Source organism: Myotis myotis, unplaced genomic scaffold (assembly GCF_014108235.1).
Source record: "Myotis myotis isolate mMyoMyo1 unplaced genomic scaffold, mMyoMyo1.p scaffold_m19_p_10, whole genome shotgun sequence".
In the NCBI taxonomy this organism is placed as follows: Eukaryota; Metazoa; Chordata; class Mammalia; order Chiroptera; family Vespertilionidae; genus Myotis; species Myotis myotis.
This window is the reverse complement of record NW_023416314.1, coordinates 64,672,580-64,687,692: the sequence shown is the minus strand read 5'-3', so window position 1 is coordinate 64,687,692 and position 15,113 is coordinate 64,672,580. Positions and strand designations below refer to the sequence as shown.

Genomic DNA, 15,113 nt, shown 5'->3' with positions numbered 1-15,113 from the left:
TGTGGCTTGTTTTTGTTTTTCCATTGCTCATTAGAGAGGAACCGCTGAGCTGATGACAATGTCCTGCTAACAGTCCTGTCTGGCTTTATCAGCCACTGGGGAATGCTGTGCTGGTAACAGCCCACGAAAAACACAGAGACAAAAGCCAGCCAGCTTGGCACCGAGGCAGGAGGTGACCTGGCAATCCACTCTGTGCCCTGTGCCGCTGCTGCCTCATCTATGAAATGAGGACATTCCCCTGTGGAGGTGTTGGTGGCCCTCTGGCCAGGATGGCCTAGTCCCTCGTGGCCCCACAATATTTCGGGTTCCTCCCGGCTTGAGCCCATCAGTTCATGGGAAGTAGGGTCCCACCTTTTATTAGACAGCAGCTAACTCCCCAGCCTCCTCTTCTCCTGATGAAACCGCCCCATCCCCTCAGCGAACACTGAGCCAGACTCTACACGTCATCTGAGACTTTAATGGCTGGAAAAACACACGGTTTCCGTGACTCCCTCTTGACTGGAAGCTGAAGGGGCCGCTCCTCCCAGCCTGAAGCCTGGCCCCAACCTAATGGGATTGCAAGTGGTTTGGAAACAGTGTAGTCAGATTTCTGGGACAGAGATCAGATTCTTCACTTAGTGTTTCATCAGTGGAAAAGAAAAGGTTTAGCACTTAAATCTGCACAGCCTGGCTGATAATATAATCAACAAATCACCCAATTGCAAGGGACTCCCTTCGATGTGCCCTGCCTCCCGCCTCCACTCCCCCAGATGCCTGGGTCCCTGAGGTTTTCTAGTGGCCTGCTGGGCTCATTTCCTGCCAGCTGGCCTGGAAGGTGATCTTTAAGATGGAGCCACTAGTAGCAGCTGGCCTGTGACTCTGCAAACCTTAACTGCCTGGCTCTGGGGCACAGAAACGAAGTAGGAAAGCACACAGCACTATCTTGGGGAGCTGCTCAGGGGTTCGATGACATTATGCGTGAAGCTCTCCGCATAGTGCCAAAAGTGCTTAATTAAGTGATTGGATTGTCATTACTGGGCCAACCCCCTCAACTGTCCTTTAGGGCACTGAGCCCTGGAAAGGAGTGGAGGCTTCACCAAGGTGCACAGATAGAGAGCAGCAGGTATCCCACGTGTAAGAACAGAGGCAGGAGCAGGTATCTCAGGACACATCCCTTCTATCCAACAAGAGACTCCACTGAGACCCACAATTTTTATCTCTTCTCTTTGGGCTTCTCTAACTCAAAATCAGCCCCATAACCCCATGCGTGAACCTGGAACTGGGTCCACACATACCACACACACAACTAACAGCTAACAACCTAAGAAAGGAAAAAACACAGAAAAACTGAGCAGGACATGGGCCACCAAGGGGCTCTGGCCCCAGTCCATGTTGTGTGTCTGCCATCACAGGGACAGGACCCAGTGCAGAGGGCCAGAACCAGAGCTAGGAGGGCCGGGGCTCTCCAAACTGGAGGGTGAACTCTTCGGCTCTCCTGTGGAACTGCTCCGAGTCCAGTGTTAGCAGGTCAGCAAGCTCCAGGCGCACGGGCTCCCCCAGGTCCGGATTATTCACCAGCACGCTGAGGGCCTCCAAGACTGGGGAGAGAGGCCAGAGCAGGACATTGAGGACGGAGAGAAAAATCCTGGGAAGGGTCCGATGGCTGCCCACTCCCAGATCCCCCTGAAACTCCATGCCCACTCCCTGGAGAAGCCCCAAGAAGGTCCCACCTCTCAGGATGACTCCCTAACCAAACGGAATGCCCCTCCCGTTCCCAGCTGACGATGCCGAAAGCTCTGACTGGTTCTATCAGTGGTTCCCAAACTATGTTCCGTTATGAGATACGTGGGGTGTCTGGGTCCCACTCCCTTTCAACAAGAACCACCTCGTTTTCCTCTGTTTGATATTAAGGTTCCAAATAAACTTTTATTTGGGAAAAGGGGTTCTGAGGCTAAGGACTGAGAACCACTACTGCCCGGTGGTTGATCTTGCACAGATGCCTTTGGGAACCCGGTGAAGGCAGGGGCCCGTCTCCCCAGGCACGTGCACATGCGCACAAACATGGAGCTCTGAGATAAGAGTGCTTCACGGGTCCCTGAAGGTCATCTGAGGAGCACTCCCCACCCGCCCCCACCCAGGACCCTCCTTGCCGGGGTTAAGAACTGAGATAGTCAGAGGCAGGAGAGATCGCACATTGACTAGAGCCAGCAGCCACAGGTGCTTATCTCGTTTTAAATGAATAAGAATGAACTACAACTAGGAACTCAGTTCCTCAGCCATACTGGCCACATTTCAAGCGCTCAATAGCCACACCGTGGCTAGTGACTGCGGAACTGGACAGTGCACACAACGTTCCCATCACTGCAGAAAGACCTGCTGGATGGCGCCGAGCTCGTCAGCCAAGCCCGGCTGCGCATCCCAGCGCTGCCGCTGGCCAGCTGAATAGACTCAGTGCCAGGCCTGAGGCAAGTGCTCCACCTCTCGGTGCCTCAGTGTGCTCATCTACTAAATGGGGCTAAGGACAGCACTATCTGGGGGAGCTGCTCAGGGGATTCGATGACATTATGCGTGAAGCTCTCTGCATAGTGCCAAAAGTGCTTAATTAAGCGATTGGATTGTCATTACTGGGCCAACCCCCTCAACTGTCCTTTAGGGCACTGAGCCCTGGAAAGGAGTAGAGACTTCACCAAGGTCCACAGATAGAGAGCAGCGGCCTTTTTATCCCAAGCCTGTCCCTCGATAGCTCAGCGGCTACTTTCTCCCATGACCCACAGACACGTTGTTGTCACACCTGCCCAAGTGTCAGAACAGAGGCAGGAGCAGGAATCTCAGGGCACATCCCTTCTATCCAACAACAGACTCCACGGAGACCCACAATTTTTATCTCTTCTCTTTGGGCTTCTCTAACTCAAAATCAGCCCCATAACCCCTCTCCAGCATGGGCCCCCCTCCCTGGAGGCAGAGCCCAGCCCACCTTGGTAGGTCTTGGTAGAAGGCTTCCAGTTCTCATTGCTGATGATGGGCAGGCACACCTGGCCATCAATGCCCACGGTGGGGTGGTAGATCTTGGTTGTGAACGTCACCGTGGGGGGTCTCATTGGATATTCCTCGGGGAAGTTGATGCGCAGGCTGAAGGCCCGGAGGTTGTAGGGCGGCTTCTCCTGTGTAAGAAAAGGAGTGAAGCCCTGTTCCTCTGAAAGGATCATTTTCCTCCTCGGGCCTTGGTCTGGTTTCCCCCTTCCCTGCCCCCATCCCAGGGTCCAAGGCAGCTTCTACTCCACTCCCAGAAAGAATCATGAATGGCGACAGACGGCACCTGCATTCATTTGGCAACTGAGCCCTGGGTTAGTGGAATCACAAAAGAACTCTGACCTGGGGGGGGTCACAAGCCAGATCCTGCTTTTGCTGGGTGATCGGGGCCAGCGCCTCCCATCTCTAGGCCTCAGTTTCCTCATTTGAAAAGTGGGTAAAGTTTGACTAACTGAGCTCTAAGAACCATCTCATCTTTTTTTTTTTTTTTTTGGTACAGATAATTAACCGTTCCCCAGATTTATTGAGAAATAATTGGCACACACCATTATGTCAGTTTGAGGTGTATAGCCTGAAGATTAGATTTACATATGTTGTGAAATAATTACCATAACAGAACCAGCTAATGCTTATCTTCTCATATAGATACAAGAAAAAGAAAAGAGAAAAGAAAAAACTGTTTCTCCTTGTGATGAGAACTGTTAGGATCTTCTCTCTTTTTTTTTTTTTTTAATATATTTTTATTGATTTCAGAGAGAAAGGGAGAGGGAGAAAAAGATAGTGATGAGAGAGAATCATTGACTGGCTGCCTCCTGCAAGCCCCACACTGGGGATCGAGCCTACAACCCAGGCAATGTGCCCTTGACCGGAATCGAACCTGGGACCCTTCAGTCCGCAGGCCCACGCTCTATCCACTGAGCCAACCCAGTTAGGGCAGCATCTACTCTCTTAAAACAACCTTCCTATAGACCTACAGTAGTGTTAGCTATGATCATCACCTTATATATTTCATCCCTAGCATGTATTTACCTTATAACTGGAAATTTGCATTTTTTGACCACTTTCCTTCATCTCTCCCTCCCTCCACCCTCTGCCTCTGATAACCACAATCTGATCTCTATTTCTGGGAGTTTGGGAGTTTTCTATTTTTACTTATTTTTTTTAGATTCCTCATTGACATGAGATCATACAGTATCTTTCTCCGTCTACTTTCAAGGTTCATCCATGTTGTCGCAAATGGTCATCTCAGTTTTAAAGCCTTCCTGAGAATTACGGGAGAGAAGGACACACGTCCTTTGTTTAGGAGCTGTTAGCAAATACAGGAGAACACCATGGTTGGGGGGGATAAAATGGAAAAAGTGAGGAAACCGTAAAACTCAGAGGACTGGGGATGTAAAATGGGCAGCCACTGTGGAAAGCTGTACAGTGGTTCCTCAAAAATTTAAACAGAATTACCATATGATCCAACAATTCCACTTCTGGGGATATACTCAAAAGAAGTGAAAGCAAGGGCTCAAACAGGTATTTGCACACCCGCATTCACAGCTGCATTATTCATTGCGTGGAAACAACCCAAACGTCCATCTACGAATGAATGCTTAAGCAAAATGTGGCATGAACATACAATGGAATATTATTCAGCCTTAAAAAGGAAAGGAATTCAGCCTGGCTGGTGTTGCCCAGTGATTGTCGACCCATGAACGAGGAGGTCACACAGTTCAATTCCCAATAAGGGCACATGCCTGGATTGCGGGATCGATGGGGGGGGGGGGGGGGGGGCGTGCAAGAGCAGCCAATCAATGATTCTCTCTCTCTCTCCCCACCCCCCCCTTCCTCTCTGAAATCAATAAAAAACATATTTTAAGAAGGAAGGAAATTCTGACACATGCCACACCATGGGTGAACTCTGAAGACATTATGCTCAGTGAAATATGCTACACAAAAAAGAACACACTTTGAACGATTCCACTTTTGTGGGAGATCTAGAATAGCCAAATTCATTGATACAAATTAGAAAGTTAGCAGGGACTGGAGGGAAGGAGGAATGGGGAGTTGGAGCCTCATGGGTACGGAGTTTGGGGAAGAGGAAAGCTCTGGAGATGGATGGTGGTGCTGGTTGCACAAGAATGTTTATAGAATCAGTGCCACTGAACTGTAAACATCACAATGGCTAAGATGGTAAATACTGTTATGTGTATTTTATCGTGACTTAAAAGAAAGAAAGACTACAGTCGCTAGAGAGATCGAGGGATGGAAGCTGCTGGGACCCAGTAGGAAATCCTCCAGAGTCTGAGCAACCTGAAGGCTTACCTGAGCACCTACTCTGCGCTGCCCTGTGCTAAGGGCTTGGCACACATTAGGCCGTGTAGCAGGCTGTAGGGATTGTATGGACTTTGGAGCCACACTGCCTGGTGTGAATATTGGTTCTGCTCCTCACTAGCTGCGTGACCTTAGGTAAGTAACTTAACTTCTCTGTGCTTCCATATGGGAGTAATAAAACACTTCTTCATAGGGCTTCTGTGAGGATTAAATGAGTTAACTTATGCTACGGACTTAGAACAGGGCCTAGCACATGGCAAGCACTACGTTTGTGTCAACTGTTATAAGTATTATGAAAACTCATGACTATCAGCATCTCCAATTCTATATGAAGAAACTCAAGTTCAATGCACGTAAGTAACTTGCCCAGGCCCACAGTGGCAGTGCTGGGTGGGAACCCAGAGCTGTGGACTCTATTTCCACACATGAGCACTGCGCTACACCCCGAGACAGAAGGAACCCCAGAACTTCGGTGACCCCAGGCCAGGCTGGTGCCAAAGCTCCAGACCTTTCAGAACCTTTGCTACTGAGAAGACAGGACAAGGACAGAATGACATACACATTTAAGCACAGTCAGGGTTTTAAGAGAACTCCTCTGCCTTAGCAGAAGGCAAAACAGAAGCCACAGTAGTCCTGGATGTGTCTGAAATAAGAGATGAGGCAACTACTGGGCAGATAAAATGTGTCAGCATTTATGTTCCTGAATAACAAGAAAGGGCTGGGGCCAGGAAGCAGAGACAGGCGAAGGGTGTGGCCTCACAGAAGGCTGAATGACTTCTGCATCTTATCTGTGAGCTTTGAAATCTGGACAACACTACTCCATGTAATTAGGCACAAACACTGCTTGAGAATGGCCTCCTAAAGAACGTATTCTCCGCCCAACTGACTCATTTTTGTGTCCATTACCTCTGACCCCTTCAGGACACTGATGAAATGCGCTTTCTTTTACCGATGCCACTTGTGCAGATGCCAGCTTCACCGTCCGCCTTGATATAACAAATGTCTGGAGAACACTCTGAGGTTGGCATAATTTGGGGAACTACTCTTTACCCTCGATCAACTGTGGGAAACAGGTTGATAGCTAGCCCCTGACAAAGGTCCAAGAATCTTTTCTTTTCTTAAGAATAAAATCTTACCATTTGCGACAGCTGGGATGAACTAAAGCAGGGGTCCTCAAACTTTTTAAACAGGGGGCCAGTTCACTGTCCCTCAGACCATTGGAGGGCCTGACTATAGTTTAAAAAAAAACTATGAACAAATTCCTATGCACACTGCACATATCTTATTTTGAAGTAAAAAAACAAAACGGGAACAAATACAATATTTGTATTTTGCATGTGGCCCACGGGCCGTAGTTTGAGGACCCCTGAACTAAAGGGTATCTACCTCAACCTCGGAAGCAATCAATCCAGAGGGAGACCCCTCTACCAATGGCAGAGGCAGTAAAAAAGGAACTCCAAGGCAGGGAAAATTCTTGCCCAGTCCTAACCATCCCTGCCCAGGCCCCTGGCCTAAGTCACCCCAACCCAGGACCAGGGTCCTAGGGACACTCACCGGCAGAAGGAGAGCGTGCCACACCAGGACGTCCGCATCATCGCTGGACAGGTTCCGCAGGTACTGGGGAAGGTCCTTCTGAAGATCCTCCAGCTCCTGAGGGGCGGGGGGGGGGGCAGTTGGCTTCGTCTCCCCTACTTCAGCCACCTCCCCCTGCCCCAGCACAAGCTGTCCCAAGTCCCGAACGGGGCAGAAGCTGGCAAAGTCAGAGCTCCCATTTAGTGAGCACTTAGTATGTGCCAGGCCGGTGCTACGTGCTTTCAGTGACAGCCCGTGTTAGCCTCACACAGCTCTGGAGGTGCCAGGGGAAAGGAAAATGAAGGTCACTGCTTCCAGATGTTAGAACTTGGGGGTCAACTCTCTTAGGAGTCGTTTCTCCTAAAACCAAGGCACTTAACCTCCATCCTCTAGTCCAGTGGTTCTCGCGACCCTTTAATACAGTTCCTCATGTTGTGGTGACCCCCAACCATAAAATGATTTTCGTGGCTACTTCATAACTGTAATTTTGCTACTGTTATGAATCGTAATGGAAATGTCTGATATGCAGGATGTATTTTCATTGTTACAAATTGAACATAATTAAAGCATAGTGATTAATCACAAAAACAATATGTAATTATATATGTGTTTTCCGATGGTCTTAGGAAAAGGGTCGTTCGACCCCCAAAGGGGCCGCGACCCACAGGTTGAGAACCGCTGCTCTAGTCCTTTTCCTAGAGAGTCACAAGACCCCAATACCCTCCCTCCCTCTGGCCCTCCCTAGCCTCCACTCGTGTCCAGCGTGACAGTGTGTCCTTACATGCTCACAGCAGCAGAGACATCACCCTGTGCCTGGCAGACTCCTCCATCCCAGGGTGAGGGAGGAAGGTGACTCAGACCATAGCAAAGCAGGAGTCTACACGCCATGCAGAGAAACAAGGGACAGGAGTGACTCACCTTCCTAGCAACGTGGCCCAGTCACCTGGACATCGCTGAATTCTCCCAGCAGCCCTTCCTGAGCAGCCTCTGCTAACACCTGACTAAGACAGGGCCCAGTCCTCAAGAACTTCACTGGAGCAATGGAGGACCCAGGGGTGTGGTGATGTGGACAGTAACGGGGAAGGAGAGGAGGGGACAGCAGGAAGGCTTTGCAGAAGGTGACACTAAGCTGGATCATGGGGAATTAAAGGAGGCCACCCTGCAGAGAAGGGGAGAGGCACCAAGGCAGAGGGCCCAGTCAGAGCAAATGTGCACAGTGTGTCTCCTTCAAGGTTAACGGTTACCACGGTCAAGTGCAATGGGAAACACTGGGCTAAGCAGATTTCTCTACGGCAGGACTTCCCAAGTCTTTGATATGCTATTGTGTGTCATGAACCTCCAAGATGTGAGCCCACGACATACAGTGCTTCTCAATCTTATTTGACCAAGGAGCCCCCTCCCTTTCGGGGTTCATCCTGTGGGACAACAGACCTTTGGTGAGGGGAACAATTTAAAGATTAAAAGACATTCAAGGGCAGGTCGTATCCTCTGGAACACAGAATGGAGGATGCTACTGGCACTTAGTGGGCAGAGGCCAGGGATGCTCATTAACATCCTACAAAATATTATCTAGCCCACAATGTCAATGTGGCAAGGCTGAGAGACAGACCCTGGTGTAAACAAAAGCAGGGAGAAAGCTTCCCACAGCCTCTCCACGAGGAGGGGTCTCTTAGCACTGTGGACCAGCTGAACTTCATCTGCCCCCCAATATATAAACACACCCGTTCCCCATTTCCTAGGTTTCAGCCCATACTCCATCTCTGTTCATGCCAACAAACTACTTCTGTCCAAAGTATCTGTCCCTCATTTATCATTTACCCCAAACCAGAAGCATCCGCTATCCAAGTCCTAGTTCCAATATAATCTGTGACTCTTTGGAAACAATGAAGGCCAAAGTTGAACAGAGACGCTGTGGGATAGACATTTCCTAGAACACTCTTCTAGGTGAGTTCTGCCAAAACTTTCCCCAAGCCCGAGAATGTGGAAACCCAAGCAAGGACACACAGCTCTTTCCTGAGGCCTGTAAAGAAATTACCAGACTCAGAGGAACAGAAAATGAAAGCAGAGAGGCCCCTGAAAGAAGCTGCGGGTTGGAGCCCCATCCACCTGGACTCAAATCCCAGCCCCTCCACTCCCTACTGGATGACCCTGACAACCCAGTGATTCTGAGCCTCAATTTCCTCATCTGTAAAATGGGGGAAGTGGCAATTAGATGAAATGACTAATGTGTAAACTGCTTGGCACCCAATGGTGCCAGTGGGATAAATACCAAATACAGCTCCTAGCTCGGCTGGAAGACCCTCTGCCCAACCTTGAGATTTCAGTTCTGAGCTGTGTCTGCTCCAGGTGCCCCAATCTGAGACCGCCTTCCTCCCAACGGCTGAGGGTAGCAAGCACCACCACCACCGCCCTCCCCCCCTCCCTCCCCCCGTGACCCTCCTCAAGCCTGTCCCCCACTCTGCACATTCGAGGGGCACTTCTGAGAAGGGCAGAGTCTGGGGGATGTCAGACCCACTTCACCAGGATTGCTCTTCCTTCCCCTTCTATCTCCTGGCTCCACCCAGTCCTGAAAACACCCTGGGATTCCCCACCTCCTGGAGAAAATCCTCTGTTCTCCATCCTTCCAGACCTCATTTCAAATTGTGTCCCCGACTGGAAAGATTTTTGCTCATCTCTGCACAGGAACCAGCACATAGTAGGCGTTCCACATTTGTAGAACGAATGAATGCACACTCTTACACTCCAGGACACCGTCCAGATCCGCTTTGATAGCTTTTCCTCCTGAAAATACCCAGGGAACTTTGTTCCCAATGTCTACTCGGCACTCCTAACTTCTACTCAGCACCCCCGACATCTCGGGACTCTGGTGATGTAGGTACCAAATTAGGAGGCGGGTCCCGGGCTATTCCAAGACAAGGACCTTGTCCTGGTTATATCTCTGTTCAAGCCCAGCCCAGCCCACCCCACCCCCATCCCACCCCACCCCCACCCCCACCCCCACCCGGCTCCTGGAACCCTTCAGCACCTGAGACGCAAACAACCGTTATCACAAGTTTCTGGCAGGTGAAAAGAAACTGAAACCAGTTTGCGGAGAGCCAGCTAATCCCCATCTTCGTTACGGCTCACGGAGCCGGCGGCACGAAATATCCTTCCGCTCCCAGACCTCCAGCGCCGACCCCTCTCGCAGCCCCTTCCTCCTCCGGGAGGGGCGGGGTACAGGGTTCAGCAGCCCGGGAACCTGCACGAACAGGTGCGCGCGGGAAGCCCGGGGAGGGACGGCGGGCAGAGGGGCTGGGGGCGGCGAGGGGAGCCGTGAGAAAGGGGCCACCGACGTGCGTTTACCTTCGCCACCCGCTTGCACGCCGTCATCTCGGGACCGAGTGCGGGCTCCGGTGACTGCAGCGACAGTGACCTCGAGGCCCCCGCCTCCGGAAGCCCCGCCCACGCTCCGCTCTCCCGCGCGCCCCGCGCAGGCCGGGGGACCGTGGGAACCTGCTCCCCGCCGACTCCGCTGATAACGGGAGGCCGCCGGGGGCAGGAGACGGCCGGCCCGGGCCCGGGCGCGGTGGGCTGGATCCCTGGAACTCGCGCCCTTTGTCCGGAGAGCGGCGGGCCTGGGAGCGCGCGGCGTGACTAGACCCTGGCGTCCCACTGGGGGGCGCCGTGCACCAGGCGGCGAGCGCTCCGGGGCGCGGGGCGCGGGGCTGGGGTCCGCCCATCCGGGTCCTGGTTCCACTCCGCTGCCGGACGCCGCGCCCGGGCTCCCCCAGCTCCCCGCCGCTCCAAACACATACTCGCCCCAAGTCTTTGCGAGGTGCTGGTTCTGCAAACGCAGCTCCCGGCAGCTCGCTCGGAGGCCTCCACCCTCAAACCGCTGCCCCGAGCCCCCCTAGCGAATTTTTGGAGCCCCCTGGACACGTCATTTCCCTTTTCTGGGCCCCTTGCCCCATCTCTAAAAAGGGGTGGGGCACAGCATGCACTATATGCCCTCCAAAGGCCCTGCCCAGGCAGTTGAGATCCTTTGTGCGGTCTAGCCTGCGATGGCGCAATTGAGGGTCGGTTTTCGCTGGTGACGGCGTGGTGAAGAGCGCCGCAAGGGGCGCTGTTGGAGCCATTCGCTCTTGCTTTGGGTCCTTTATTAGATTTAATATTTAGTTAAGTGCCTGCTATGTGTCGATTGGGAAAACAGTGGGTGGGGGCGGCCCCAAGACGGACTTCAGGAACCTCCCTTATTTTACCACCGATCTATTACAACCTGCGGGCCTACTGTGTGCCTCCCCAAGGGGCCAGGAGCGTTAAGAGCAGGGACCCATTCCCAGCCTGGAGCTGACGCCACCCTAGAAGAGCAGTCTCTGGGCACGGAGCAGCATCTGGGGAAGAATGCCCTAGTAATAATGAGACTCCTTGAGAGGACTGAACCCACTTTCCTTGCCCCCACCGCTTACAGTCCAGCTGAGGAGGAAATGAGCATGCTTTGAGCTCCTATTTTGAGTTCTGTGCCCACCACCTCACGGGGTTTTTATCTAAGTGCCTTGGAACCGAATTGCTTTTCTGGGCAGATGTACGATGTATTTGCAGAACGATTAATTGTTCAATTCAGTAAACTTTAACTCGGCTTCCTCTACATGCCAGAAATGAATTGGACACTGGCCACAATCTAGGTAGAGATGAGGGAACCCGGGCGTTTCACCCTACCTCTGGTCATTCGTCTCAGTTAACATGCATTTACTACTGAGTGTCGCAGGGCCCTGACCTTTAGGGAACAGCGGGAGGAGAAAGTGGGGTCCTTGCCCTTGAGGGAAAGAATTCGGCCCCTGCGTTTTTAATGCAAAGTGGTACTCGGGAGGATATAGGGAGCCACCTGGTGCTGTGGGAGCCTGGAGTAGGGGTCACCTGATGCAACCTCAGAGAGGGGCAAGGTTTCCTGGAAGACATAAAAACCCAAGTGCATTGCAACACATGGGGAGTTCGCTGGAGTAAGAACATGGGATTGAGTGTGTTCCCAGAAGAGAGAACAGAGTAAGAAAAGGTGTGGTCACAGGGCCTGTGGAAACTGAAAGCAGTTCCATAATGTGGAGCAAAGTCTGTCCAACGTCCTGCGGCGCGCCTTCCTTTCTCATCAAGAAACCCCACATCCCCGAAGTGAATTGAATTTAGTCATGGATTTAACCCAGCCGCCCCATCCTGGGATGGACTCTAACCGCCCATACAGCTGGGAGGCCCACGTGCATGGCCTTGTCCTTACACAGTGCAGACCTTTGTGTGTGTGTGCCAGAAAGAGCTCCAAGGAGAACCTGATTCTAGTTCCACCTGGGCCCCCAGTGCAGCATGGCCTTGGGTGGGCTGTGGAACCTCCCACCTCCTTCCCAGGACCACAGTGAGGCTAAGCTCACAGAAGTGGAGGAACTTTGAAAATTATAACTCCCGCCCTGACCGGTTTGGCTCGGTGGATAGAGCGTCGGCCTGCGGACTGAGGGGTCCCGGGTTCGATTCCGGTCGAGGGCATGTGCCTTGGTTGCGGGCACATCCCCAGTGGGAGGTGTGCAGGAGGCAGCTGATCGATGTTTCTAGCTCTCTATTCCTCTCCCTTCCTCTCTGTAAAAAATCAATAAAATACATTTAAAAAAAAAAAAAAAAGAAAATTATAACTCCCAGGTACAAATGAGGATTCAATCCCAGCTCGACTATTATCTGAAAAACCTTGGGCAAATTACTTAGCCTATCTGTGCCTCCATTTCCTTATCTGTAAAATGGGGCTCTTAACAATGGGTGTAAGGAGTAATGAATTGATATTTGGACAATAAGTGATTGTATAATCATCTATAATAATAAAAGGGTAATAATAATCTAGTAATAATAAAAGGGTAATAAACCGGATGTCCTTCTGGACGAAGCCGGAGGCCAGAGGGAAGCCCGGGTCCCAGCTGCCAGAGGGAAGCCGGTGCCGGCAGCCAGGGGAAGGAAGGCCTACTCTTGCATGAATTTCGTGCATCAGGCCTTTAGTAATACAATATTCACCTTCATATGCCTGCAGCATGTCTGGAAGGTACAAGATCCTGTGATGGCCCCTGGGGAGGGTAACTAGGTGACTAAGTATGGGAAGGGAAGGAAACTTTTTCACTATAAACCCCATTTCCTTTTAAATTATATTTTATTATATAAAGACATTCTATAACCTGATATGAAAAACAAAGCAACTATAATAAGTACCACAAAGGCAAAGGACATGAACATTTGATCAAAGAGAAAACGTAACTACTAAAATAAATACAAAGTATTTAACCTCATTAATAATCAAGAAAATAATTGGGATACCATTGCTTGCTTATTTAATGCACAAGATTAATAGCAGTTTCTACTTTTTCTATTTTTCTAAATGTACTCAAATTTTCTGTTTTTAGTAATAAAAATGTGAGTTATTTAAAAAAACGAAAACTTCTGCTAATGTGGAAATCATAAAAAGCATAAAAATGCATCAACACTTGTATGGGGAGCAAAGCTCAGATCCCTGGAAACCAATTTCTTTTGTCTTGGTTTCTGAGTTTTATTATGGGATTGTGCATAAAGAGAAGGCTGTTCATGGTTTACACTATGACAATCTCCCAAGCACAAAGATACACATATGCATATCTATTTATGCATATTATTGTATGTAAGTTTTTTCTTCAGTTAGACTATGATTCCAGGAAAGGACTCCTTCAGAATCACTCCCTACAGAGGACTCCTATGATTCCATTTGCTGAGAAGGTCCCATTAAGTTCTCCCCATATGGGTCTCAACCAGTAGGAATGCCCTTGATATTGAATTGGATGAAGATCTACTTAAGTGCTGCCTGCAAGACAGCAGTGTCCTAGGCTTTTTGTAGCTGGCTCCTTGGAGAATCTGAAGTGGGTCCTGCCCTTTAGACACAGCCAAAAGGACATTTTTCTGATTTAATGCAGATCAGAGTGTATCTCCTGCTTGCTCAGACCATAGCCTGGAGGTAGCTCACACAAAGCTCAGGCTGGAGCAGCACCAGGGCAACCACCCCAAATCAAATAATCATGTTAGAATGACTAAGTTAGGAGGCTGAACTTAAATCTGATAGCTTTGTTCAGCATATTTCTTTTTGTTTTGTTTTCATAATATCGTAAGTTTTACTGAACAAAAAGGTCAAACATAGCAGAGCCTAAATTTATGAAGCGAAAGCACTCTGAAACCTGAACTTTGCTAAATAATCTGTATGAAAGCAATTGTATGGAAAACAGTATACAAGCTGGAAAAGTAATACAAGTTTTATCTGAACTAACAGTTTAATCAAATGACAAATTTGGTTGTCAATTTATTAAGATGTAGCCCTTCTCTATTTCAATTCAGTAGGACTCTATAGACTCTCTTCTCTGGTACTGAAATCCTCGTGGCGTCTATTTCATAGGTACCTTCATTCCAGGCTGCATTCTGACTTTCAGGGGCCCTGGTCACTTTTACCTTGGGTGGCCCCTTCTTCGATTAAAAATTACATTTTACTGCCCAGCTGACGTGGCTCAGTGATTGAACGTTGACCTATGAACCAGGAGGGCACATGCGCAGGTTGAAGACTTGATTCCCAGTGCAGGGCATGCAGGAGGCAGACAATCAATGATTCTCTCTCATCATTGATGTTTCTCTCTCTCCCTCTCTGAAATCAATACAAATATATTTTTTAAAGTTACATGTTATTATTGCATTAGTACAAGTAAGAATATAATCCAGATCTGATTCATTATTACATTTATTGTTTCTTCTGTTAATTTTTTAAAAATTAAAATAAAAGTATTTTCATAAACCCCTAAAAGTACCCCGGGCTCAAGGCCCTGTGTCTGGTCGGCCCAGATTCATTCTATTAATAGTGAGGCCTACTGATTTTCCATTTACAGAGATGTCAAGTTTCCTTTTTATATAAGTGTATTCAAGTAAACAAAACAAGTCCATTAAACAATATTGTAGTAGTCAGCTCGAGCCACCACAGCAAAATGCCATCGACTGGGTGATTTAAATAATAGAAAGTTATCTTCTTACCGTTGTAGAGGCTGGAACGCTGAGATCAGGATGCCAGCATAGTGTTCTGGGACGGTCCCTCTTCCTGGCTTGCAGACGCCCTTGGCCTCTTCACTTTGTGTCCTCAAACGGAGTGTGTATCTGTGGGTTTCGCTCTCTTTCTCTCTCTCCATATAAAGCCAAGTCCTATTGGATCA

General features: G+C 49.6%; 1 protein-coding gene across 4 annotated transcripts; it reads right to left on the bottom strand.

Moving 5' to 3' along the window:
• Nucleotides 1–437: 437 nt before the first annotated feature.
• On the bottom strand, nucleotides 438–10,932 carry UBE2L6 (ubiquitin conjugating enzyme E2 L6). 4 transcript variants are annotated; one of them, XM_036325825.1, is made up of 4 exons: nucleotides 10,243–10,921; nucleotides 6,883–6,978; nucleotides 2,954–3,140; nucleotides 438–1,577 (listed from the first exon to the last, which is right to left on the bottom strand). In XM_036325825.1, exons 1-4 carry the CDS (start codon nucleotides 10,267–10,269, stop codon nucleotides 1,426–1,428), a joined length of 462 nt encoding a protein of 153 aa, XP_036181718.1. In that variant the 5' UTR covers nucleotides 10,270–10,921; the 3' UTR covers nucleotides 438–1,425. The 4 variants fall into 4 exon arrangements, with proteins under 4 accessions (XP_036181718.1, XP_036181720.1, XP_036181721.1 ...); XM_036325827.1 differs by lacking the exon at nucleotides 10,243–10,921 and adding an exon at nucleotides 7,819–8,059; XM_036325828.1 differs by lacking the exon at nucleotides 10,243–10,921 and adding an exon at nucleotides 7,682–7,781.
• Nucleotides 10,933–15,113: the final 4,181 nt, after the last annotated feature.